At 47.2% G+C, this 27235-nt stretch overlaps 1 protein-coding gene across 10 annotated transcripts; it reads right to left on the reverse strand.

Annotated features, from left to right (window-relative positions):
* Positions 1-57: 57 nt before the first annotated feature.
* WRN (WRN RecQ like helicase) lies at positions 58-27070 on the reverse strand. Of its 10 annotated transcripts, none has more exons than XM_039710349.1 (36): positions 27022-27070; positions 26593-26774; positions 26170-26285; positions 25354-25499; positions 22527-22675; positions 20609-20758; positions 19376-19448; positions 18343-18451; positions 17687-18086; positions 17399-17479; positions 16908-17052; positions 16148-16223; positions 15656-15723; positions 15375-15483; positions 13748-13816; positions 13163-13245; positions 12571-12677; positions 11686-11873; positions 11404-11581; positions 10581-10762; positions 10214-10315; positions 9760-9852; positions 8293-8434; positions 7383-7556; positions 7208-7302; positions 6858-6933; positions 6629-6702; positions 5813-5891; positions 5428-5540; positions 5138-5252; positions 4443-4568; positions 3395-3557; positions 2740-2954; positions 1581-1652; positions 991-1131; positions 58-357 (listed from the first exon to the last, which is right to left on the reverse strand). In XM_039710349.1, exons 2-36 carry the CDS (start codon positions 26680-26682, stop codon positions 235-237), a joined length of 4422 nt encoding a protein of 1473 aa, XP_039566283.1. In that variant the 5' UTR covers positions 26683-26774; positions 27022-27070; the 3' UTR covers positions 58-234. The 10 variants fall into 10 exon arrangements, 9 of the variants coding, with proteins under 9 accessions (XP_039566283.1, XP_039566284.1, XP_039566290.1 ...); XM_039710350.1 differs by having other exon boundaries at positions 26593-26695; positions 27022-27069; XM_039710356.1 differs by having other exon boundaries at positions 26655-26774; positions 27022-27038.
* Between the last annotated feature and the right edge of the window lie 165 nt (positions 27071-27235).

The following is a 27235-nucleotide window of genomic DNA, read 5'->3' on the forward strand; positions in this document are numbered from 1 at the left end:
CCCGTCGCCATGGCAACGCGGCCCGGCCTGCCCGCCCCCCCCCACCAAAACAACCCGTTTTATGTAAATCTTTTTATTAACATCGCGTTTCACACAGTGAAAAGAAGTCCTAAAAGTGCAGTAGGAGGGATGCAGAGCAGGGGCAATTACAGTCCCTGTGAAGCAACGAGCTGCAGACAATGCTGGGAGTGGTGGGAAAGGCTATTAAAAAACAGTGCAGCTCGATTTCCACATTCAACTGAAAATCCCTTTTCTGGTTTCTGTTTTGCATTTCTTGGTGTGGGTTCCAGCTCCAGCTGTTGCTGCCGAGGTTCCAAACCATTCTGGCACCCTCCTCTTAGTGGGGGGACAGGATTTCTGGAAGGAAACAAACGCACAAATGTGGAAGGACCGCACAGCCAGAGCCTGCCTCACTGGCACAGCTCTACTGCTGAAGCTCATGCTCAGCTGGAGCCACAAACTGACCAAATAGCTCATGGAAGGCTTATGACCCACTCAAATCCAACACCTTATTCTTAAGGGATTAAGAACTCAACTCTGAGAATCAAGGCTGACAAAGATTTACACTCACAGCAAGATCCAACTCCCCAAGAGAGGCGAGGGGTTCAACAGTTGGTGCTGGGCAGAGACATGAGCTCCCTCTAAAATAAGAACTCTTAATGTCTGCTCATACAGCTTGTGTTCCTGCAGACACCAGTGCAAAACCCTGAATGTGATCAGCACAGCCTCACAGAACCCTGTACTTAAAAAGGAACTAAACATCCTCCTAAAACATTGGAAGCATCTGCCACAAGAGAGGTGACAAAACAGACTGGGGGAAAAGCTTCCTGTAGCGATGTATTGCTGTCCAAGCGGGATATTTGGACACAGCAAGGACCAAAACAAAGCAGCGTGGCACCACAGTCTGGGGGCCAGAGAGAAGCTGAGAACTGGGCTGCTGAAGGTCACCACCCCACCCAGCAGCTCTGGGCTGTGCCCCTGCCTGCTCACCTTGGGCTGGGAGTCTGCAGGGAGCTGCTCCTCCTCCTCGGGATGCAGGGCAGGCTGGTGGGAGGGGGCCAGGGTGGTGGGCTGCGAGGGGCCTGCTGCCCCCCTGCTCCCTGCCCGGCTGGCATCCACGCCCCCTGCAGCCTTCCAGGGGACAGAAAGGAAGCACAAGGTTACCTGGGGCACAGTCCCTCATCAGAGACCCAGCACCTCTCCCTAGTGAGGGCACTGCCTATTTTGTGTTCATTTCAGCACAATAAAATCTGAGCAAGTGAGGTTTGTGCATTTCAAATACACAGCAACTGGAAATTGTACTTGGCCCTTTTTTTAAGGGGAGAAAAACACTTCCTCCATCCTTATGGCCCTGAAAATTTGAAATATTTACTTCTGCCTCCCAAGTGTTGCATTTTCAAATGTGTTTTTACAGCTAAAGGGTCAGTTAACAACAGCACAGTGGGCACAGAGATATGAACTCGTGTTTTCTATACCATACTGCTGACTGACGTTTTTGCACCAGCTACACATCCCTGTGTGACCAAAATCCTAATGGCAGGTTCACCACATGCTTTGTAAGAGTGAGAACATCTGTTTACCCCAGCTGAAGGCACCACCTGCTGATGGGTTTTCTCTGCTCCTTCCCTGGCTGCTGGATTGATCCCACCATCCTGTAAAAGCAGCAGCAGTGTCAGGCCTTTCAAACCCAAGAACACCCATTAAGAGATTTAGAATTGCTTGCTACAGAGAATTATTGGAATTGAGATATCTTCTGAAAGAGAAATAAAGACTGGATTAGCTTTTGCATTTGCAGTCTGTTCCTTCAGATTATATTAATTTGATTACTAATAGCATGTTATTCCCACTATTAGCTCCAGGAGAAGGGAAAAGTGTGATCAGAGTTCAGCTAATTGCACTGTCAGGAGGTCAACTGGAGGAAAAAGGCTCTGAAACAGATATTGGACAAACAAAACAGCACCTGGAGAAGCAAGAAAAATCAATTTGGCAAAATGGCAGTGCTTGAAAAATTGTTTGAGCCAGTGTTTAAGAAATCAGCCCCAAGCCCTGTAAGGAAATGCCAGCACAGGTAGCAGGATCTGGAATATGGTATTTCTTTTTACCATTGCCACCAGGTGCCACTCAGTGCAGGGTGTCCTTTGTACCAGGTGCTGGGACAGGGGGTCACAGAGGCCAGGTGATAGCTCAGACTATCCTGTTTGATTTTCTCAAACAGCAGAGAGCTCCTTAATTCCCAAGATTTGTTCTCCAGGAGACATTTGTTTTCAGGCTGTGCCCAGCAGTTTCAAGCAATGCAAGACCCCAAAGACTGAGATATTCCTGGTTGGAATTAGCTCTGGCTTTTCATCCTCTTAACCTTCCTGTCTCGCAGAAGAACCTCTTTGCCCACATGCCAGTGCACAGAAAGCAAGGGCACAACCTGGATTTGGTTGCCGTGAAGGAACAAGCACATCCCAGTTTTCACACTAGGAAGAACTTGTTACGTGTGTAACAAATCACAGCTAAGCTGCACAGCTCTGGCCTCTCCCTGGGGCAATGCTCATCCCAAAACAATCCTCAGTTTCTGCTCTGACCATTCCTCTGAGGAGGAGGCAGTGCTACTCAAAACTGAGGGGGAGAAGGATTGGGGAGATGAGACACTAAGCACTGCTGGAAACACCAGCAACGTTCTGTCAGTCTGTTCCTACAAAGAACACATCATTTTACAGAAGAACAGTTTTACAACCCTCTTTTACTGACCTGGTTTTTATTCCACAGAGCACCATCCCTTCTTGCTTGATCTGTTCCTGTTTTTCCCTGCTGCCCTTCAGGCCACACCAACCTTCTTTTGAAACCTAAGCCATCCTGAGATTTATTTCTATCCTCTTTCTCCAACAGTACAATCATCATCTTGATCAGATACAGCTCAATATTGGCAGGAGTAAGTTTTCTAATTTCGTGAATTTTGGTAGTGTCTTGGAAAAAAACAGAAATATAATGTTAATTGTTTAAGCTTCTTGCCCTTGATTCAGTTTTCTTGTATTGTACAATAGATTTGTTGCACCTCATTAAAGCACAGGATAGATTAAGGCATGGACAAGATAACAAGATGAAAATGTATGGGTTTGACTCGTGAGATCATGTGATAAATTCCCAGTGTGTTTCCTGAGGATGCCAGTACTTACAGGAATACTTTGTCAGGCTTTTTCTTTCCCCCAAAAACATTTCAGCAAACACAGATTTGAGCAGGACGCCTCAGTAACCTCCAACTGAGTCAAGCGACTTGCAAGGGTCTGCCCCGTTACCATGAGGTCATTTTACAACTGAGCCCTGCGAGGACAGCAGTGCAGCTGGCACTGCCAGCCTGCCAGGCTTGCTGGGGCCAGCAGCTGCAGGTGAGGTGGGTGCTGCTCACCTGAGAGCACGGGAGGGCTGCGGATCACGTCGCGGAGCAGGCGCTGCACGGCGGGCGTCAGACCCGCCCGCTCCAGGCTCACGGCACGGCCCGCGGCCAGGGCCTGGCACAGGTGGCTGCCAACCACGGCGAGGGGCAGGGATCTGCTCTCGCTGATGGCCCTCTGGGGGAGCAAAGGCACAGGGCGTTCTCAGGGCACAAGTGTCGTTCCCAAAAAAAACTATCCAGAGTCATCGGCGCGCCGCAGCGCAACAAAGCTCCCCAAAACACTTCTTTGTTCCTAAAACACTTCTTTGTTCCTAAAACACTTCTTTGTTCCCAATATCCAACTTATTTCTCATCCAGCTTCTCATATGTGTTTCCCTCTCAGACCTTCACAGCTTGAGTGCAACACCTCACCTTGAACTTAGTTGAGATGAAGGAGCACCTGAGCTCTCAGGAGCCCACAAATACGGGTAACAGCACCAAAACAAATTCCCCCTCGTTTTCACATGGTGGATGAATTCTCCTCCTAAAACGTTTGCCTTGAAGAAAAGCATCTCCAACTTTATTGACCCAAACTTGTTTTTCTCAAGGACAGGTCTCCAACTGGAATCTGGTATTCTTCAAAAAAGCACGTTTCGAGTTTCTACTCATTTCTCCACAAGGAACACACAAACTGTGCATTTCTTCAGGATTAGAGGGTACAGGGCAACAAGCTGCCCATTAAAATTGTACAACAGTTTCTTGTTATTTCACCTTTAGGTACACTTTTAACTTGGGGACCACCTGCCCCACACTCTTGGGAGGGGCAAAGCAAAAGCCAAAGCAACTAGAGATGCTTCCTGTGGAGTTAAAAACTCACTGTATCCCACCTCAGTTTTCCATACCACTACTTCAGAGGTAAGAGGATCTGCCATTTCCCAGGAAAAGTACTGCCTCAGAAGTTTAAAGCAACCTACCCAGCCCTGTGCAGAGGATTTGAGAACTTGCACATCCCCTCCTCTAGATAAAGCCTCCCTGCTGTCAGTTTTCAGCAGAGCAAAAGCCTCCACAGCCCAGAGCTTACCAGGGAGTAATTTTTCTCTTGGAACAGGATATATGTGACCTCCTCCGAAGGAGAAAGGGCTCTAGCACGTTTCCAGGGAGATGCTTCTTTCTGAACTTTGGATTCAGAGGTGGGGAATGTGTCGGTCTGAGTGAGATAAAGCAAAATGAAATTCATTGTATCCCAGTGACAACCAATGGATCACCCTCCCATTATCTGAAGTTCTGACAAAGTAACACTAACAGAACCATTCATCTCTCCAGAGGTGGGCTTTGACCCCAACTCCATGTTGTTAAACAAAGTAAAGGGAGGGAAAACTAAAGCAAGGAGGGAATCCAGATGGACACCCACATGTTCCCACCTTACTGAAACCAGCATGGCATCATCCAAGGAACTTGGAAAAGAAAACCAGCCAGAAGAGTGCCCAGGCCAACACATCGTCTTAGGTATTCCTCATTCCATGTGAAACTATTCCACCACAACAAACTGTGGCATTCAGTCTGCATGGGAAACTTCTCAATTTGAGCTAAACTTTCTCAACACAGACCCCCTGAAAGGAACTAAAAAACCAGACATGCTTTTAGTTCCCATTGCTAGATCAAAGTTTTGGGGTTTTTTTTTGTGAAACAAAGACAACTCCATGGAGTCCAATAGCTGAAGAACCAATCCCATCCTTAACACTCCTGCCAAGGAGAAGACACTTGAGTTCATCATACCTGCAAACTATTTGCTTGGCAGAAGTCCTTAATTTCAGCCAGGAGAGGCATCAACATGGTGGACTTTGCTTCAGACACACCATCGATTTTCTTCAGGTTCTCAATGCTCGTAGGCCTGGTTTAGGATGAAGAATGCAACAACATAAGACAAACCCAAAATATTGCTGCCTTTTAATAGCTACAGGAGGCACTTCAGATGCCTCCACTCTCCCAAGAGAAACAGGAAAGGGATTTGTGGCTTGGCTTGCAAGCTCCCCACTTTGTACAACATGTCTGCATGCTGGCTTTACCTTATCCGGGCCATCTCCACCAGGATCTTATTGGTTGCCAAGACAGCTGGAGGAATTTCCTTCTCATTAGCTACCTTCTGTCTAGCAGTCAGCAGCTTGCCATACAGAGCAGTCTGGGAAGGAAGGAGCCAAACTCTCAGGAAGCAGCTCTACATCACTCACAGGTATAATTGTTACAAGAGCAGAAGTCATCACCTCCCTGATCTTCCCAATAATACACAAAAACCCTGCCATCCATTAACCCCTCCTCTTGTATTTCAGTCCTATTCTGGGACCTCTGCTCAAAACAACTCAGTAACTGTAAGAGCTGCCCAAAGACAGAACAAGTGTTGTTTGCAGGCTGACTGCAATTCAGAGATATCCTCCCAGCCCCAGCAAAGCTTACCTCAAGTTCTTTGTCTCGGGATGAAACACCTGGTTCTTGGGGCTTCAAAGGAGGTTTCAGTGGTAAGCGCCCTGAAACACTAACAAAAAATCAAATGTGAAGCAAGCCTTGCTTTCTATCAGTTTATTCGAGGCCCAAGTTATTCTGCCAGCTCTGCACCCAGAGCTGGTTGGGGTACAACCAGCAGTATCCAGACTCCCACTGAGCCCACGAGCTCAGGGACTGCCAGGATTCCACTGCAACATCTGTCAGCACACAAGCTGGAATAAAAGACTCCTTCTAAGAACACTAAGTGCAAAAATCACTTGGTTTGGATTTTAACTCTCCTTAAAATAATCTGTCTTCACATGGCTGCAGTGGCAACTATTCACCTAAGTGATACAGCCTCTCTTCCTGTCATCTGCCAGCACCAGAATGGTGACCTGGAAGAGGAATCCACTCAAACACAAGGTGCATTTATTCTGGAGCAGCACATGAGTCAGGAAAACAAATTACTTGGTCTGCTTTTTGCAAGAAGTTATTTCATTTCTTTTGATCTGAGGGAGCCTCGAGTTGGTCTCAGACTTCTCCAGACCAGTGTGGAAAGGCAGAGCCCTTCATGCTCCCTGATGTTAACTGTGAAATCTTGCAAATACAAGGTATTTTGAGATGTAATGCAGTGTAAGCAAGTTTTAGGCACCTGTCTTTTTTTAATGCATTAAACATTTCCACACCCATTGCACAGGAAAATGTTCATTTTATCAATCCCCTGACAAGCAGTATCCTCATGAACACAGCCAAAATTAGGTAACTCCATTTTAGTTTCAAATAATGTACCTGTTAACCATGGTATTGTTTCTTGGAGGAGTTTGACCTTTTCTGTAAGAGGAGAACATCTCATATAGAGATACCTATAAAAAAGCAGAACGACAAGACAAATGCTGATTTATCATCTTTTCACTGAGTTTGCTGTTGATAAAACATTAACTTGTGGTAAGTTGGGTAGGTTTTTTTTTAACATGAGCAAGGATGGCTCCCACAGCAGGAGGGTTGTAGTGGTACAGACCTGCTTGCCTGGTGACTGTGCTGTTCCTTTTGTGCCTGGGGAGCGCTGCTTGGAGAGCAGAGGCGAACGCCTGCTGCTGTAATACAATTAATTACATCTTAACTCCATTGCACAGTGAACAAAAAATAACATTCTGCTAAATAAACCGATTTCAAGTCAGTACAAGGATGTATTGGCAAATTGAGTTATTGATGAATTATTACAACTGTCATTCTTTGTGGAAAAAAATGAGAACATTGAGGATCTCAAAGTCTCCTCCTGTTCAACCCTGCCTTCTCCAAAAGCAGGGCTCAGAGGCAGATCTGATGTTACCAAAGAAGCATTCAGGGGAACAGACATGCTACAATTACCTGGCAGAAGGCCTCTGCAGATTAAGGTCTTCACTGGACTGCAGCAGAAGACTTGGATTTGGGGCAGATCCATCTTTGGAGAGCCAGTTCCTACCCTGTAAGAAGTAAGGCACACGCCTCAGCTGTGGGTTACTCAGGAGGAGCTCTCAGTGGGTCCTCTCACCGCCAAAAGTACCTTCTGGGTGAGCCCACAAATGGTTGCAAACTTGTTGTTTGGGGCCGAGGCCTCTTTGAGGAAGCCTTCCATGATCAGCTGCTGGCAGAGCTGTTTCCACCAGTTCTCTGGCCACTCTTTTCCACAGCCAAAGAGAGGGTGCCTGCGGTACCGGTCCGGCAAGCGCTGGGAGCACTGCAAGTTTGCAAAGAACCTGTCAGGTTTGTGTACTCCTTGCACAGGAAAGCTTCAGGCACAACCAGCAAACCCAAAGCCCAGTATGTGAGGAGCCTCCTGTGATCTATTCCACGCCAAGGGCATGGCAAGTTCATTTTATCCTAGATGCACTTGTGTGACAATCAGCAGCTGAACTGCATCAGAAGGTTAAACAAGGACCATAGCTCCCCCTAACCCTTGTCTCCTCAGTTTGTGAGCATAAAAAATATTTTGTTCTTATTCTAATTTATTTCCAGTGACTGTCTTGCTTAGTATTTCAAAACAGTTAAAATTAAAGGTGTATAGAAATTAATTTATATTTATTCTGGTACCCTACTTCCTACTTCAGTATTCCAAGTTAGACAGCAACACAAAGCTACAGTGGAAGCCATCCTTTGCTTTATTCAAACATAAACCACCTAACTGAGCCAAGATTTTTATCCTCAATTCTGAAAAGGCTGTTCCTTTCAAGATAATAAAAATTATGCATTTTCACCAAAAATTAGAGGACAATTGTCTTGCTGTTGCATGGGGAGTGGAGCTGAGCAGCTTCCCAAAGTCAAGACTACCTCTGTACACAAACATCCACCTCTCCAAGAAAAATGGTGCACACATATGGACATGCCTGGCTATCCATGCACTGACAGCAATTAAGAGGGACCCTGTCACAGCCCCTCCCCTCAGAACACACACAAGGGGCTGCCCCATCACTCACAGAGCCTCGGAGAAGCAGAATTGGCATTCTGGTCCCAAACTTCTCATCCAGGGCACTCACTGCAGACAGCAGCTGCTGGGCTTGCTTCCCAAAGTCCTGCAATCCACCCTCAAAGTCACTGGGGACTGCAAGGCAGGAGCCACTGGAAAGCACAAAGGAAGCCAAGCTCAACACAAACAAACCAAGCCCCTTCTTCCTTGCTCCAAATGTTGTCAAGCCAGTGATTAATGGAATAATTAAATGAAATAACCACAAGGGATTAGTTGAACTTAGTCTCTAATGTCACTCCTAGTTCTATACATCTAAACACGTTTAATTATTTGTATAAATGCAACTTCAAGACACATTTATATCTCTGTCCATGCAACTTCTCAGACAACTGCCCAAGCCAACAGCAAGTTCTCCACCACACCTGCTGTAAAGAGCATTGTCTCAGCCATCTTTTGAATTCAGGACTTAAATATTTGCCTTGGTTTGGGCATGCACAACATTTCTTTAACTGCACTTTAAAGCTTTTTCCTGTTTCTTTAAGAACATAAAGAAAAAACAAAAAACAGGAGTAACTTTAAAACCTATGTAAGGTTTGTAATGTTCTTGTTACTGACTGAAAGAACCCACTGAAAAATTACTGGCAAAAACCACTCCTAAGGAAAAAAAAAAAAAAAAGAAAAAGAAAATTATCTATTTCAAGTGATTTCAGTTCTGCAGTAAAAATTCACTACCTGGCTCTTTATTAACACTGCAAGGTGACTGCAAAGAGGGCAATTATAATTTTCAAATTATTTTTAAACTCAGCTGTAGTAAGAGGCCAGGCAAAGCTATCCTAATCCTTGACATTCAGAAATTCAGTAGCTAAATTGGTAACACTTCTCCAGAAAGCACTTTGCCTGGGATCAGAAAGCATCAGGCTAACAGCCAGAGCAAGGAATGCTGCACTGTAACTTCAGGGAAAGCTTTGCTGTAACTCCAGAAGGAGGTGACAAAGGTGTCTCTGCTCATGTTTCGGTGACTATCAGCCTCCTGAGCCCCCTCAGCACATCCATGTGATTATTAGCAAGGTTAAAAGAGCACATGTCATCACAGGAGAACAGCTCCCTGGACACTGGGGCAATTTAGCCTTAGACACCTGCTACCACACACCATTTGCAAGTGCTGTCTTCTGGGATTAATTACCTAACAGGCCTTAAACTGATGAACAGAAGTGTTTTTCACTGAGTGTTGCTCTAATCCCCCTTTTAGGAACTGTGATCCTGCTCTGCTTCCAGGCTTTCCCACAGCCTCACTCAGAGCTTATCACAGTTTGCTCGATTCACTGGAAAAAGGTTAGGGAGATGTTCAAAAATAAACCTCAGGCTGAACAGCTGCCAGATCAGATGCGTCAAAGTCAATTCTTTTGGATAATTTGCCTTCTAAGTCAGGCTGAGGGAACACAACCTCTAGGATCAGCCTTCAGGGAAGAAAGCTTACCTGGACCTGCAATTATCACAGCATTCTTCTGTGCCCATGATGCCAGAGGAAACCTTTCGGAGTTGTCTGTCTTCAAAATGAGACAGGATGATTCTACCCAAGGGAACAAAAAGAATTCAATAGAAGACCAAGTATTTACACATGAAATTTATGGCAGAAAATGGAGTCGAAATCAGCATCATTAATTAATTCACTGGGGAACCAATTATTTAGCCTTGATTGCTCTAAAGAAAAAGTCTTTTTTTAAAAAAAGCAAACAAGGAAACGTAGAAATGTGCTGAAGGTTGTACTTTTGATAGTGCTTATTAGTACAGAATAGAACGTTCTGTGCTTGTAGAACACATTGTGAGTCTGAGCTGCCTTCTGCTTACAGCCCCCAGCTGTGCCTGAGTCCCAGCAGCTCCTACCAAAGCTGCCTGCAGTGACAGAGCACTAAATAGCTCCCAGCACTCACTTCCTCCTGCAGCCACTGGATACCAGGTACTTCTCCATCTTGGCCAACATCTTCAGCTTGTACAGCCGGAACGTTTCGTTGTGGATCTCGCTCAGGAGGCGCCTGAGACAGAAGCAAAAAATGCACAGAATTAAATGCTGACCACTGCCAACACATCAAAAATGCAACATGCCAGGAAGAGCTAGAAAATACACCCTGCTAAAACCAGACCCAAGCTGCCTGCTTCTCCACCACAAGGAATACTCAGGACAGCACTGCATTCATATCCTCCCCAACGTTATCCCCAAGAGGACAGAACAGCAGAGAGACACAGAGGTTCCTCCAAGGCCACAGGCTACCGAACTGCCATGGCCCTGAGGGGCTGTACCTGTTGGAGGCCAGGTCTGTGGCAGCCCAGAGCACGTGGCAGGCGGCGGGCAGGCCGTCACGCCCGGCTCTGCCCATCTCCTGGTAGTAGGACTCCATCTCCTTGGGCGCGCCGTAGTGGATCACCAGCCGGATGTCAGCCTTGTTGATGCCCATCCCGAAGGCCACCGTGGCCACCACGCACTGCAAAACAGCAGCCACGTGCCAAGGAACAGGCCTGGGTTAGCTCGCACGCCCTTGGTGGGAATCTTCATCCTCAAAACCCAGCCTGAGCCACAGCAGCTTCAGAGCCACGGTGCTGGGTTTGGCCAGGGCACGCCCATAGGACTGTAACCACGGGAGGGATCATGTGCTGTGGCAAATGCAGGAATGTTTTCAAGCAGCTGATCTCAACAGGCACAAAACAGGTGATGAAAAGCAACACAAGGAGTCCCAGGATATCTCTGCTGCCCAGGAAAGGAGCAGCTCACAGAATAATGAGGTTGGAAGAGACCTCCAAGATCATCGAGTCCAACCTATGCCCTAACACCTCAACCAGACTATAGCACCAAATGCCATGTCCAGTCTTTTTTTAAGAAGTTGTCCTCTTGTTCCAGCTACCACCATTTTCCCGGGATACCATGCATTCTTGAGGGAATTACTACAGAAATTCACAAGACAAACCAGGAATCTTATTCCTGTGAGCACAGACCATCAATTTCTTTCCCCACAACTGCAGACAGAGAACATGGCTAACACAAGCTGAGATCCCAAAATTTTATTCTACCAAAAATTCAACAAGTCTAAATAAACAATTGTAAGCAATTCTTTTGCTTCCTCCGTACCTGAATTTCATCCCTCATGAACTGGTGGTGAGTGTCCCTCCTCTGCTTGTTCCCCATCCCAGCATGGTAGGTACCACAGGTCACGTTGAGTTTATTCAGTGCACACACCACCTGCTCAGTGGCCTTCCTTGTAGGACAGTAGATGATAGTGGGGCCTTCAAACTCATACACAGAACTGCTGAAAATAACAACAACAACAACATTTAAAGATACAGAACAGAAAAAGCCACCTGCCTGTAAAAAAACACATCTGAGGGATCAAAAACAGGCTTAAATCCTTACCTTCCTTTCCTAATTAGGAACTGTTTCAAATCCCTACAGATGTCTCCACTTTGCTGTCCAACTTCCAGGTACAGGTTAGGTCTGTCAAAACTGGTGCAGGTGACCTGGGGATTCCACAGGTCCAGGCATTTCACTATGTCCTCTCTGATCGAGGGACTCGCAGTAGCAGTCAAAGCAATAATGGGGATCTGCAAAGAGATGCAGAATAACATTCATGACCTCTCACTGATTATTTTCTACAACAAAACCCTCAGGAGTTTACTGATAAGACCCTAAACAGGCACTTTAATGTGTTTATCATTGGCTAAGTTCAGTCATTTGACAAAATATAGTTAATATTGAGCTTCTTGAACATTTTAGACCAAAGCTTTTGAGAGAGCAGACAGAAAAGACCACTTGAAATGCCAAGTTTTATTCTGAATGTATCTTCCACAAGACCACAGTAATTCACTGACTTGATTAGCCAAATTTAGAGAATATAGGATGGCACTGACAATAAAGCATGTTAAGTTCAGGTCTAAATTTCTGATCTTATGCAATAAGTGCTTGAAGAGTATCTAGAAATCTGTAGCATGTTCCTACCAGCCACTCGGTCAGGTAAAACAAAATCCTCCAATATTAAACCAGAAGCTTAGGGACATCATCTTCCCCAGCATAGGGATCCAAAGAAATTTAAATTTCCTAAGTTTCTGGTAGTCCAAGCTCAGAACATCCTTGCTTTAAATACTGGGAAAAACCTACAAAGCCCAATCACTGACAGGGATGCTCCAACTCCCAACCAGCATGGTCAGTACACCCAGAGCACAACAGGAAAAGGCTGATACTTGAAAAGTACCACACAACACCCTCTTCTTGTATCAGAAACCCAATACAGCCAACCCTCACCAGGGGCAGAGTCCTCTTTAACACGCCCAAACTTCTGAAGGAGCTCCTGAAGTCGTGGCCCCACTCAGAGATGCAGTGAGCTTCATCCACAGCTATGAGGGTGATACCTGGGGAAAAAAATCACAGCACAGCAAGCTCAGCTTTCCTGACAAACCACCAGCAGTGCTTGGGGTTTTGTTCCTGGAATGCTTTCTGCTGCAGCACCTTCAGGGCCTCTCATAAAAAAAGGCCCAGAAGCTTTAACATTCTCCCCTGAGCACAATCCAGCTCCAGACATCCAACATCCCTCAGGTGGCTCAAAATGTCAAGCTAGCTCCAACAGGACCTTCTCCCACTCACTGCTCCTGTACCACAGCCACCAGTAAGAATTCCTGATGCCATTTGTTGTGTTTTCTGGACTGTAACACAAAGCCTGATGGTCCCAGACAAACGTTCCCATGTGATTTTTTTCATCTTGTGCGATGAATGGGAATAAATGGTGTCACTACTCTCAGCAAGAAATGGGTGAGAAGTCTCCCATTACCAAAAAGGCTTCAACAATGATAAATTTAAGCTGCCTGGTAACTCACCCACAGTCTTACCTCCAACTTACCAACAGTTTGGTCAAGGTCCTGAAGCAGCCCTAAGTTCGCTGAGCAAAACTCTGGAGTCATGTATATGACTCTGTACTGACCCCTGAAAGATCAGAAAAAAAATACACTGACACAGAAGAAAGGACCCCAGACAATTCAATTCAAAAATTCATGATTGCATTGGAAAACAATATGAGAACAAGAGATTTCTGATGGCAAACAAGAGGAATTAGAATAAGACCATAGAAAATATTCCAGAAGCACAGGAAAGCAAGGCATTGCAGGAAAAGGCAAACCAGATTTGCCAGCCTTTAGAATAAGAAGGGACTGTTGTGCTGATGACAGAGACAGGTCTAAAACCTGACTAAAATCAGGTATAAATCAGCTGAGTCACTAAGCTCCATCTCCCCAGCCAAAAGGCACAGGAGGGTGGCTGCAGCCTCCCACACACTCAGCCAGGGTGAATGCAAACAATATCCCAGTGCCAGGTCCCAGGGTGGGCCAGAACCAGGAGTTTCAGAGGTGATGGAGCAGGGAGACATCCCACCCCCATCAGCAGCCCTCAGTCACAGCCCTGTGTACCAGAAAGCTTGGCTCAAACTCACCCTCTGATGGAATCCTTGACCTGTTTGGACTGAGCTGAACCAAGGAAGCAAGCTGGAATGCCTGTCATTCTGCAGAAATAAAAAAGCACAGTCATGAACAGACTCTCTTCTCCAAGCTTCAGCTTCCAGCCTGTGCCAGCATTTCTAAAGGAAGTTCAAGCTGTGAGGTCAGAGACTACTTGCTTCAAGGATCTTTGTGTGAAACATCTCCTGAAAAAGCAGGAGTGGTGCATGGCTCTTCCTGCCACCCAAATGCTCTTGCACTTCCCCTCCAGCAGCCTCCACAAGACACACACTGGATTAGTAAGAATCAGAGCAAGGAAGACCATTTTCCTTGCACAAGCTCACAAGAAAAACACCCAAAAGAATAGGCTAAACATTTTCTTGAACTCTTCACTGCAGCAGTTCCTCACATTTGGACGTAAGCCTTGCTAGCCCACGATTTTTTACCTTGTTCACTCTTTTGTGACTTATTGATGCTGCATCTGCTAATTTTAAACCAGGTGGCTGGTTTTTAACGACATAATTACTAGCTCAACTGATTGATATTTTACCTCTTAGCTTGGTGATTTGCTGCATTGTCTCAGAGCCCTTAGTTTGCTCAGTCCAAACTGCAGCCAGACTGACAGACAAACTGCTGCAGTCTGTAGAAATTCAGTCTCCTCAGCCTTCAAAATTAGGAAGGCATTCACTCATTAGGAAGGCAGTGAATAAACCCCTTCCACTGAGAAAAACAGTGGAAAAGTCACACAGACACCCTGCTGAGCAATAGTCAAGGAGCTTAGGCTGTCCAGCCATTCATCTGCACACAGCCACGACCTACAGCAGAAAACACCACACATGTTCTTCACTTCAAAAAACATCTTCACATCCCCTCTTCCACAAAAAGACACCTTCTTCCCAAGGTGGACAAAGCAGGAATTAACCAGACATGAGCCCCAGTGCAAAAGTGTCAGAAGTGAATAGCTCTTACAATAGGAAGTGACTACATGTGGAGAAAGCATTATCAGGTACTAAAAATCCAAGAGATTTATCTTGACAACACCTAAAACCACTCATGTCCGAGTGATTTGGTGTCACCCACAAGTGCCCCCCACTCAGATCTCTGAAGTGAAGAGGCCAGGTTTTAGGAGGCCTGCTGCACTGTCCCTCTTGAAAGGCTGTGCTGCTGCAGCTTGGATCTGGAGTGCCTACAGCCTCGCTCCTTAGACCCAAAGCAAGCCCTACCAAACCTTGACACGAGCCTGGTGGCTCAAACAGCTCCCCCAGCACTTCGGTCTGGACACAAAAGGCCTGGGAACCCAGAAATAAGTGCCTTCAGCACCTCTCACCAGCATCCATCCTTTCCAACCTCAGCCACACGGCAAATCCAGGGATGTGAGACTGACACGGGCCCTGTGTGCTCCCTGAGAAACACACGCCCTGCAGCTGGCACACCAACAGCCTGCTGAGGATGGGACAGCCAGCAAGGCCACAGGAGGAGCCAGGGGTGCCCGGGGGATCCAGCAGCAGCCTGGCACAGGAGCCAGGGGTGCCCAGGGGCATCCAGCACCAGCAGCCTGGCACAGGAGCCAGGGGTGCCCAGGGGCATCCAGCAGCAGCCTGGCACTGCCACCACGTCACTTACGTCAGCTGCAGCACTTGGTCCTCCATCAGGGAGATAAGAGGGCAGATGACAACTGCTGTGTGTCCAGTGTAAACAGGAGGAAACTGGTAGCACAAGCTTTTTCCATAGCCTGAGAGGGAAAAAAAGAAACCCCAAAAAGGCAGAAGTGAGACACCATGCTTTCTGTGCAGCTACAACAGACAATTCTAACACCCCAAAAATCCAAGCCACGTTTGTTGTACTGCTGTCCCCCAAAAAGGGAATGACTTTCTATTGTTTCTTAGGATGCAGTGGTAACTCACCAGTTGCCATGACAACAAGATTATCTCTCCTGTCTTCCAAAAGAGAATTGATCACTTTCCACTGGACCCTTTAAATGAAACAAAGGGGAGTATTTGATTTTGGCCACCACAGATAACAGTACACTGTATGAAACTGCATATTCAGTTGGACTGTGAGTTAAAGGGACCCTTGGGGCTGCCTCAGAGTGCTGTCCTTGCACGCTGCAGCCACTCAGGCACTCCAAGAACTGCAGGCAGGGCCACGAGTGCCAGAGTGGGGATCTCTAACAGGACTCAGCACTTGAAGCAGACACTCACAGGAGATCACAAATAACGCCTGCAGTTTTCACAGCACTTGGGGGTCACTTACCTCCAACACAAGAGAGTGTGAACAAGACCTGGATTTGTTTGTTGCCATTTTTTTCAAGTGAGCAGTAAGAAAAACACCATCCAGGTTGAAGGAAGGGCAGGAACACCTACCCCAGTGTCCATTTGAACAGAAGACAGACTCACGGTTTAAATGAAGAATGCCCAAAATAGGTCTTCAGACACATGATGTGGCTTTCTCCAGGCTCAGGCAGCAGTGGATCTTTAGTGGGAGAGAGGAGAAAACACTCATTTGGGATTAAATTTTAGAAAGAGAAAGCACTGTCTCCACAAACAACACTCTGCTCATGGTTCATGATGCCCAGGGGTTAGAATTTGGGCAATTCCAGTGAAAAGAAAGATATCAAACTCCAGATACTTTCAGGCTGGAATGAAGGATTAAAAAAAGCAAAGAGCTCCTCAGAGACCCTGCATGAGGAGGAGAACATATGGCTTGATTAATGAGATAAAGCACCAGGACTGCAATGCATAACTGCATCATCTGGAACAGGATCATCCAAACAAGCCAAGGTGTGCTCCTCTTCCCCATTTGATTTGTCTCCACAGGGACAACCCCAAAGCAAGTCAAAATCACCCCCCAGGCAGAATTTCTCCAGAATTCTTCCACTCAGCAGCAAGAGGAGCAGCAACTCCCCTGTGCTGTGCTCTGAGCAGGTCTCCCATCTCAGTTTTACAGACATCAGCTGACCATGGCAGAACTTCACTCTCTCCTGCCAAGCACACCTTGCTATTTTCATCCTGACACGATCCAAGCTCCCCTCAGAAATCCAGGTGAGCTTTGTCTTCCCTTTTTGAGAAACCCACCCCTAAAAGTCACAGTGCTTCTACACACAGCGATTTAAAAAAATTTATTTCATCATGCACTAAGACTTTTAAAAAACCATACCCAAATATTCCTCCTCCTCTTCCTCAATGCCTTCATCTTCATCACCATCTGGTGCTGCATCCACTTCTGTGTCAGGAGTTTTCCTGGCTTTACTGGACTCTCCTTCAGGTAAAACTCCTTCACCATCATCTACATCTTCTAGAGACTGAGCAATTAAGAAGAAAGTTACTTTAGAGCATGGAAGGGTAGATAAAATGCCTCTCTCAGGTAATATGATGTGGGAACCAATTTTTAATCCACTTATAACAATTTTAATCTAGCAGGTGGATCAAGTCCAAGCTGGTGTAGTGAAGATGACACAGGAGGCCAATGATACTCCAGTCTAACCCCAGCAAACTGAATTCTTTAGGTATCCACGTGTTTATTCTGTCCCTCTCCTGTAAGCAGCACCTTTTTGGTTCATATTCCCTCAACTGTGCTCCACTCCACTGTGATCCCAGAGCAGCATTATTAGAAAAAAAAAAAGGAAACATAAACCCTGAGGCACTCACTTTGAGCATCTCCATTTCCAGCTCTTCATCACTCTCAATGACACAGGACACATTTTGTTCATTTTCTGTGGAACATGCCTCCTACAAAACCAACACAATTCTCTTAGGTGTAAACCAATTTCTATTTCACCCCACTACCTTCCAACCTTCTGTACCTCCTACAAGCCACTTCTCTGTATGCTTTAACTTCCCACCAAAGGTAATTCAGCTCAACATTCAGCTCTAAGGCCTGTCCATTCAAAACAAAACACCTGAAAGAAATATTAGGAGCTAACAAGTGCTCATTACCTCGGGTGCAGCTTCACTTCCCTTCCCAGCCTGACGTTCCAGGAGCTGAAGCTCTTGCTCAGTGATGTCCAGGGACATGAAGTCATCCCTGTCCTCTTGGTGTGTGAGCCTGGCTGCTGGAGTCCTGTCTTCCAGAGCAGTGTTACCTCTCTGTGCCTCCTCTCCACTCATTTCTTCTTCCCAGAGGACAGCCAGCGTAGCATCAGAGCAGATGTTGAGGTCACCTTCAGGTTGCTCAGCACATTCTGCTTTTTGTGCTTTGATACTTGCTGACTTGGCTTCAAAATGTGTTCTGTTTGCACCACAGCTCCTCTCCAGCCCAGAAGGGGAACCTGAGCCCAACAGGGTGGTTTTCAAGGCACTGATGTTCTCTGATAGCTCTGCTAGTATTTCTGCAGCCCTGGGAGGAAAAATCAAGGAAGGCAAAGCAAAATTACAGAGGCAGTTACTAAGCTTCAGAACAAAATTCAGCCAACTTCAGGGTCAAATCCCTTGCATTAGACCAGTGACAACACATTCCTACACACATTTTCTTGCAAAATCACAAAAAGGTAAGAGATGCCTGTTCAAACACAGGTACTTTGTTGTGTGGGACCTGGGAGATCAAAAACAAAACACTGATTGTGAAGGTAGAGGCAAGTCAGCACAGAACTGACCTCTGGAAGTTCTCCAGGTGTCCAGAAGAGTCAGGGATGTGAGAAGCCAGGTCTGATATCTCTCCAGCCAGAGAAGCCAAGCGCTCCTTCACACCCTCAGCTGTGGCATCTGTGACAAGTGCAACAACTGGTTAATTTGGAATAACTGGGGTCTAACACCTCCACCTAAAGAATCACATTCCCTGTGACTGCATTCTCACCTACAGCTGGTAAAACAGCATTTCCCAGGGTTTAAAAATCAAGCACAGAGAATCAGGCCAAGCTTCTAAGTATTCCAGCATTGCATCTCTTGCATCACACAAGCTCGGGGAAGCAGGGACACAATGGGAACAAAGCAGTCCCCCCAGCTGCCAGAAAAGAGCTGCTAACACAGACATGCTGACTAAACCAAGGCCAAATGCTGCAACTGGGATCCAGGGGACAGCACTGCCACTTGTGCTTTGCACAGGAAAGTGAAATCCAGCCAAAAAAAAAAAAATCTCTCACCAGCTCTTTTTCAGCCTTAAGCTACCTGTAATTCTTTTTTATGAAACATAGAACTGAACAAAAAACTAAGATTTTAAAATCTCCTCTGACAAAGTAATAACGTTAAGCCACTCTAAAACATTTGGGTCCTACTGATATGTCTCAATAAAAACATTACTTCAAAACATGGTTTGTTTTGTGGCCCTATTTCATCTTTAACAAGGTATTTGTGCCTGCATCAGCAGCACTGAAATGAACTCACTAAAGTGTTTCCATAAACAAACTGGAATGACAGAAGGAATTCTTCCCATCCCTGTGTACAGCAGAGAAAACACAAACACCCTAAGAGTACCTTCCTACATCCTGTGGAAAGCAGACACAGAGTATGGTTACCCTGGGCATCCAAAGCCTCTTCCTATCTGCTCCCTCTGCAAGTCACCACTAACCACCAAGAAGCCAAACAAACCTGGCATTGTTTTAATATATATAAATATTTATTTTCGTGCTGGGAAATGGAATACGTAATTGTACCTGGAATAAATTCCTTATGCCTGGATGGACAGCTTACCTTTGCTCGGGCTAAATAATTTCAGGTCACTCTTATTCATATTTCTCAGTTTTTCATAAACAATGTAGCCAGCCTAGGAGGGAAAAGAAATAATTAGTACTCTGTGCTCCTCAGAAAAGAGATAATTAAAAAAAAAATCATCAGGAGTTAATCAGGCAAATCATGGCAGCAACGCAGTGTGACCAGCAGAATTCCAAACTGGAATATCCCTAATCCTATACCCTGACTCCACCGTCCATCAGAACCAGGTTACATGGTACAGAATGCTGCACTAAGGGCCAAAGGCTGCCTTGGGACTCCCTCTGGAATGGATCCTCCTGCACAGATCCCCGAGTGGGTCATCTCAGCGAGCTGGCTGCACACAGAAAGCTCCCAGTGCTCAGCTCCATCTGCTCACCTCATTCAGATTTCATGCCCTGCTCCAGGAAAAGAGCTACAAACACACCGAGGTGGATTCGGTGTGCTCAGTATTTCCCTAGGTGTGAATAATGAGTTCTAACAGAAAAACACAGCCTAAAGCCAGCCATGTGCTAATTAGGCTACACGTGTTGAAAAAGAAACAAGTTACTCCCTCATGTTTTCCTGGGAGGCTCCAAAAGGCAGGCCAGGTGAACAGAGCAAAGTGGGAAAGATGCAGTGCCTGGGAAAAAAAAAAAGGCTACACAAGCTGAACCAGGCAGAAAAAAAAAATTTAAGTGTTCTCTGTACTGTTTTGGGTCTTCACAGGTGCTAAACCCTCCATGGCTGAACTTCTAACTAAACTAGAAGTGAGAAAATAAACCACTGTACCACTTCCCTTCCTCTAAGCCTAGAAATAAGAGAATGAAGGAATGATTTTCTTCCAGGAAGCAGGTGGCACCTGGTAGCACACTGGCAAAACCCTTCACAAAACTGCAGATAAACCAAAATCCATCCAAAATACTGAAAAAACGGCGACTTCCAGAAAAGCACAAAACTCACATGCAACTGAACTCTCCCTGACAATCCATATTGTGGTTCTCCTGCACTAGCCACCAGCAAAGGCTGTGTTTCTTCCAAGTTACGAATTTCACCTCCCATAACGTATTGAGAAAAATCGGGGTTAACGAGCAGCTAAGGAAGATGGCAAAACCAGAAGGAAACGCATCCAGAAGTGGTAACAAGCACTGCAGACAAGGAAGCAGCCAGGAGCACACAGGAGAAGGGACTGAGTGCCAGAGGGATGCTGGAATGCTGATCCCCTGTGGTACCTACGTAGGCATCTGTGGCTGCATAGAGCTTCTGCTCCTCGTTGAGTGGAAACTGCTCCCAGTTGCTGCAGTGCACGGACCGATCCTTCAGCAGCTGCCTACCAAAAAGGTGCTTCACCAGCCCATTCAGGCTCCACGTCTCCTTACACTTCAGCTGGGGAAAAAAGCCCAAACAAAACACCAAAAGCAGAGGGTTTGTTTAAAAAGGAAAGCATCTGCACCTCCCCAGAAAGAGCAAAGCAAACTCAATCCCTCGTTAGCAGCAAAGAGCTCTGGGTTAGTCAAAGCCTACTTAGTTTTTTCAAAGCAGTTAACTCTTCTCAGTGCTGCCACAGTATCAAAAATATGAAGCATCTGTACAAAGCAACCTCTGGGTTGATAAAATAAAAGCCCTGGACTTAAGCAGCACCCCCTCTCTCCGCCAGGATTTTCCTGTTATTTGCCTTTCTAATTAGAAAAACCCAGTTTCCAGCACCAGGGATTTACCTCATAAAACCACAGGAATATTAAAGCCTGCCTGTGTGTGTTGGACATCTTTTGTCAGGCTGAAGCCAAGCACAAAAGAGAAGAGCACAGCTCTAACCCAGGGCTCCCAAGCCTCCCCAAGCCACCCCAGCACGCTGCTGCCTCCAATTGCTTTTGCAGCCCTTTGTCAGCCACAGTGGCTGCACTCTGCTGTCTCCAGAGCCACTCTGGGAAGCTTTCCTTCAGATTCCAAGGATCCAGGCCTCATGGGCACAGCCTGCTCTATTCCAGCCCGAAAACGTGCCCAGCTGTGGAGCTGAACAGCAGCAGATCAGCATTAGCAGCTCATTGCCTTGAGTCTGGGATTAAAAAAGCTCTCCCAACTGCTCTTCTTAGGCTCCCCCAGCCCTTCCCCTCCCATTGTGCCATTATATATATCCCTGCTCTTTTGTTCTCTTTCAAGTTTATTTTTGGTTTGTTTTCTCTTCAGCAGAAGACTTTTAAGCTACTATCAGAGATCTCATTGCTCATCTTCCTAACAAATTATCCAGAGTCCAATGATGGGGTAAAAAAAAAAGGGGGGGGGTGACTGAGGAAACTCCAAATTGGAGAAGCAACATCTCCTCTTGTTGCTTGAGCAAAACAATTAATTTGTATCATTTCCAATCCAAACTCCACAGTGGCTCCTATGGAAAGCACTGTGCTGCATCACAGAAGGAATAAGGGACCAAGCACAGGTCAGGTGCACTCAGAAAGAAAAGCCTTAAGGGATGTGCTAGAAATCAGAAAGATTTGGAAAGCAATGAACCTTTGGCTCCCTTCCCTAAAAAGACAGCAGAAACCATCTCTGACACAAAAGTGAAATTCAGGGTGTGCCAAAGGCAGCACAACCTGTACACAGCAGCTCAGCAGGTGCTGGAAACAGCACCCCCACCAGAGCTGAGGTGACACCAGCCTGAGAAGCACAGGGATCAGGAAATTCCCACAGAAAATCCATTTCCAGACTGTGTGGCAGAAACACCTCTGAAGGAAAGGCTTCAAGGAAGACCCTGAAGCCATGGCAGCCTCCTTGCAGCCTGCTGCTGAGGCTCAGGCACTGCTGGGACAATGGCACCACTGCCAGCAGAACTACCTGGCCACCTCCCTCAGCAGGAGTTAAAGGAAAAGCACCTGCAGCTGAATTCAAAAGGGACAGCTTGTAAATACTTGAAGTGAACAGGCCTGAGAGGGGACAGATGTGGATAAAAAACTGGCTCATGAAAGACAGTACTGAGCTCTGCAGGCTTTGAGAGGTGTTTTTGAGCAGTTCCTAAATGAGCTACAATAGATCCCTGCTTTATTCCACAGAACACGTTTGCTATTGGAATGGAACTCCAACCAAGACAAGGAAGCCTCCTTTTGCACAGCAGCACCATAAGAAGATTCCCTCCCACAACAAAAAGGTTTTAGAGTTTTACTTTCTCATTAGCAACGTCAGCCAGCTCCACAAAGCTCTTCAGCTTGATTTCAAAGTCACTCATCAGCTTCCATTGATCTCCCTCAATTCCTACGCCAACCTTTTTAATTGTTTCATCTTCGAGCAGCCTTTTGAGTCCCTTGGGAAAACCTAAAATAGATTAAGCCCAAACATGAGAAACTAAATACTGGAAGATGCCAGAAAGTCTAATGGAAATGATAAAATCCAAGCACAAAGGCCATCTGCAAAACCCTGTGCTTTTAGAGGAAAAGCCACCAAAGTTCCTCTGCTTGTTTGATTTCTCTCTGGAACGACTGAAAACTTCAACTGGTTGTGATGGGTCATCTGCAGACAAGCGAGAAGGAAATACCTGAAATACACAAATCATCCTGCACCCACCTGGAAACAAACCAAGTTAAAAAAAAAACCAAAACAAAACAACAACCCAAAACCTTATTGGGCTTTCTGATAGTTAAATCACACAACAAAAAAAGCAACCCCTCACTGGAAAAGACACTTTAATTCTCAAAATTCAGTGCTCATTCCATGAAATCAAATATTATTTTACTATTTCCCCCATAATTTCCTCACAGTTTTTGCTATTTCACATTTCTGGGCAACAGTTGAAACCATAAGCATGGGAAACCAGCAGCAGCACAGATTCTCTGGAGACAAACTCAGAGCTCAGGCTGGGCTGCTCCAACAGCAGCATTTGGAAAACAGAACCCACCAAGCAGATGCTGTGCCAAGCCCAAACGAGTCAGTCCTGTCAGCAAGCAGAAACCCACAGTGTTCAAAGATGCACACAGATACTCAGCATCACATCCTGATTTCTCCCAAACTGAAGGCACAGCAAACCTGGATCAAAGGGTATTTTCAAGCTTACAGGGCTGAATTAAAGCAGGCAGCTTTCTCATCTCATTTTCTACAGGAAGAACAGCCCCAGACACTTCATCCTTGAACAATAACAGCCTTCTCCTCCCCTGTGTGTTTGCTCCCATTTAAAATTCAGAGCATCTCATTTAAATCCATACCTTCAGGACCCCACAGCTGGATACCCTGAATTAGTCTCAAGTGCAAATGCAGTACCTGCAAACACACAGAACTGCACACACATCTGCCTTGGCCTCCGTGGCAAACACCACCTTTTCTCAGCCCTGCAATTTACATTTATGTACTTCAACAAACACTGGGCAGCACTGATTTTATTTGTGCATTTTATTTGTACATTTGCAGCCACAGCCAGCTCTGCTGTGGGCTGGGAAATTGCAGATCCACCCCAAAGCTTGAAAAAATAACTGGTAAAAAACCCCCCAAAGAGCAGCAGCCTGGTGCTGTGAGAGGCAGACGAAGCACAGCATTCCCAAAGCACGTGAGCCATGGGAAAAGATGGAAAATCTTCCACATACAGAGAGGATTCCACCAACTAAAAGCCTGCAACATACACAGCTGGCTTGCTGTGCCAGGGGTTTTCACCTAAGGGAATCATCATTACAACCTTCCAGGATGGGCACTCCCCAGTGTCCCACTTCCACCACCTCATTCCTGGAAAAGGGACCAACAAAAAAGAAAAAAGCCTAAATTGAAGACTGTGCAAAACCCACAGGTCACATTTTGAGAAATCTGGAAGGAATGAAAAAAAAACAAACCCAAAACTAAAAGAATGGAGAACTATGAACAATCTTCCCAATAAATAAATAAATGTGGTTTTGCCATTTATACACAGTCCAAGAAGGCTCAACTCCTCCTGCAGGAAAAAGCTTTCTTGCTAGGACTTGCTGCTTTTTATTGTGGTTTGGGCAGCATTTCTGCAGCTCACATCCACTGCCATAAGAAGCAGAAAGTGGCTCTGCTCCCTGCACGAGCCACTCAGCCCAAAGAGCATCCTCCACTGGCAAGAACAGGCACCTTGGAAAGCCATCCAGAGGGAAACTCCCCCTTGTGCTGCACCACAGCAGCCACACAAACACCCCCCCTGCCAGAACCACGAGCATTCCAGCTCTTTATGGCCCTGGCTCCCTCAGCTTCCTCTCCTCACATCATTTTCCTTTGTGCTCTCCAGCCTCCCTGATGGAATAGCCTCCAGCAATTAAATTTTCCACCCCATTTGCTCTAAATGACAAAGGATTGAACACCAACATTAAAATTATCGCTATTGTACCTCAGCATGAGGCCCCCAGGGAAATCAGAAACCTCTCCCAGGCACAGTTTTAATCTAACATTTTAAACCAAAGGTTATAAAATTGCCATCTCCTTCCTTCATCCCTACTTTCCCTATTTGGAAGCTTTTATTCACATCCATAATGAATCCAGCCTCTGCTAAGCACAGCCCCTTCTCTCCCCACAGCTGCATCACACCAGGTACCCAGAGCTCCTTCCCAAAGCTGATGGCATGCAGGGCAGGAATTGGGAATAAAGAGCACAAGAGCCACCATTTCTGAGGCTTCTTGTTGAAGCCAAAAAAACCCCAAAACAAAAAGAAAACCAAAGCATGAAAACCCCACAGCCTGCTCTATTTAGGTTCACTGTTTATTTTGGTATTAAACAGAGAATTTGTTATAGGAGCAGGGAATTAATTTTTTACACCTGGAATAAAATATTCCCACACAGACAGACAGAAAAATAATCACACCTAAGATTGTCTTAATATAGAGACATCACTCAAAGAACAAATTCCTTTATTCCAGGTGGGAAAGGGGAGAAAAAGGGTGGGACTTTACTGTCCCATGTGGCAGGATGTGTCAGCCACTGCCCAAGGCTGCAGTGCAAAGATAACCAAGAGAAAGAGAGAGCAGCTCACGCCCTGGAGAGGAGAGGAGGCACAGTACCTGCCATGGAGGAGACGTGGAACAGGTAGCACTTGTCCTCAGCCACGCACATCTGGATCACAGCTGTTCTGGCCACCTTCCCTCTGGCGTAGGACGGCGGCCACTCGATGTCAAAGCCCACAGCAGCACCCTGGGGCAGGCTCTGCCTGCAGAGACAGCCCCACACCGGCCTCAGGCACCAGCAGGGCTGTGTGAGTGCCCCGGGGCACAGAGGGCAGGGCCCTGAAAGCCTCCCCAAACCCTGCACACCGTGCTCATGCCCAGCTGCAGGGGCTGGCTGCAGGGAGAGCACGCCCAGCACTCAGCAGCACACCCAGCCTGAGCTGATTTCCCAGCAGCCAAAGCAGAGAGGGGTTAATGGGAAGTGAATCCGGCTCAGAGCACCTTTCCCACAGTAGCCCTGCACACCGTGCTCATGCCCAGCTGCAGGGGCTGGCTGCAGGGAGAGCACGCCCAGCACTCAGCAGCACACCCAGCCTGAGCTGATTTCCCAGCAGCCAAAGCAGAGAGGGGTTAATGGGAATGAAACCAGCTCAGAGCACCTTTCCCACACCGCTCCCTTCCTCCCTGTGCTCCCAGATTTCCTGACTCTTCCCCCTCAGCACCACTGCAGCGACAGAGCCTGTGACCCCCACTGCTCAACCTGGCCTCAAGGACAGCCAGGGGAAAAAAGGGAACAGTTTTTATTCCTTTGGAAGGTGCTCCTTGATTCACCCCTGTGTTTACCCCTGTGGGAAACCATTCCCAAGGGCTGAGCCCCTTCCAAAGGCAGGAGCACTCAAGGGGAAGCAGGAAAAGGTGAGTGTGAGCTGTTACCTGATGTCTTCTGAGAGAAGAGAGCAGTCACTGGCTTCGTGGCTGTACACAACGGAGCCAGAGAACTCCAGGAAAGGCAGCCCATCCTCCAGAACACTCCTCTGGGCACCAGGCTTCTGGAAAAGCACGTTTGGGAGAGGTTGGTCACCTGCCACACACCCAGCCCAGCCCAGCCAGCCTCACCCGACAACTTCCAAAACCCAAGCTGCTCACCACCTCCTGGTCAGCTAATTTATTCCCACTCGGTGGAATAAAGCCTGCTGGACTGCACCCTCTGCTTCCCCCCCCCCCCTTAATTAATTAATTAATTGATTATCTAGCTGCTGGAGCTGTCACGGGGGCGGTCCCTCCTCCCGGCCGTGTTTTCCCCGAGCGCTCACACGTTCCCCGGGGCTGTGCAGCCCGCAGGGAGCCGGGACCCACCTTTCTGTGTCCCAGGGCAGCTTCCTCCTGGCTCTCCACCAGCATCCACGGGGGATACTTACCCCGCGGCCCAGCGGCTACCTCGTCCATCCCGGGCGCATTTCTGCCACCAACAAAGAGAGCAGCAGGAGATCAGAGCACGCAGCAGCTCACACGGGGGCCAGCTGCCACCGCCACCAGGCCTGCGCAAGTCCACGACAGTATTTCCATTGTTAATCGACTTTCAAGGCTAAGCAGAGGTTTCCCTCGGTGTGCAGCAGCAGCACCGCCCAACCACCCCCGCCACCTCAGCTCCAGACGGGATTTAGACACCAAAACACGGCAACAGCCGCGGCTAACACAGCAAAGAGCCGCCCGGGCGCTGGGCAGGCGGCCGGGCCCCTCGGGAGCGGCTGCGCTGCTGTCCCCCGGCGCTCCCACCGCTGTTACCTGGCAGCGCCCGCCGCCCTCACGGAGCCCGCGCCGCGCGCGCATTGCGCGTCACGCCGCGTCGCGCCCTAAACGCGACACGGGCGGCGCCCCGCCTTCGCCGGGGTTACCCGAGGTGACGCGCAGGCGCGGCGCTGCGGCGGCCGCGGGGCACTGTGGGGGTTGTAGTCCCGCCGCCGTGAGGGCCGCGCACCCCCCGGCGCCCCCCGCGCCG

The sequence above is a fragment of the Passer montanus genome, unplaced genomic scaffold (assembly GCF_014805655.1).
Source record: "Passer montanus isolate IOZ18808 unplaced genomic scaffold, ASM1480565v1 scaffold23, whole genome shotgun sequence".
Taxonomy (NCBI): domain Eukaryota; kingdom Metazoa; phylum Chordata; class Aves; order Passeriformes; family Passeridae; genus Passer; species Passer montanus.

Coding starts and splice junctions, on each gene's coding strand:
- WRN (XM_039710349.1), bottom strand. CDS start 26,682: ATGGACGAGGTAGCCGCTGGGCCGCGGGGTAAGTATCCCCCGTGGATG. Junction 17,053..17,398: donor TGGAAATGGAGATGCTCAAA/GTGAGTGCCTCA, acceptor TTAATTGCTCAG/TCTCTAGAAGATGTAGATGA. Junction 6,703..6,857: donor CACAGTCACCAGGCAAGCAG/GTCTGTACCACT, acceptor GCTTTTTTATAG/GTATCTCTATATGAGATGTT.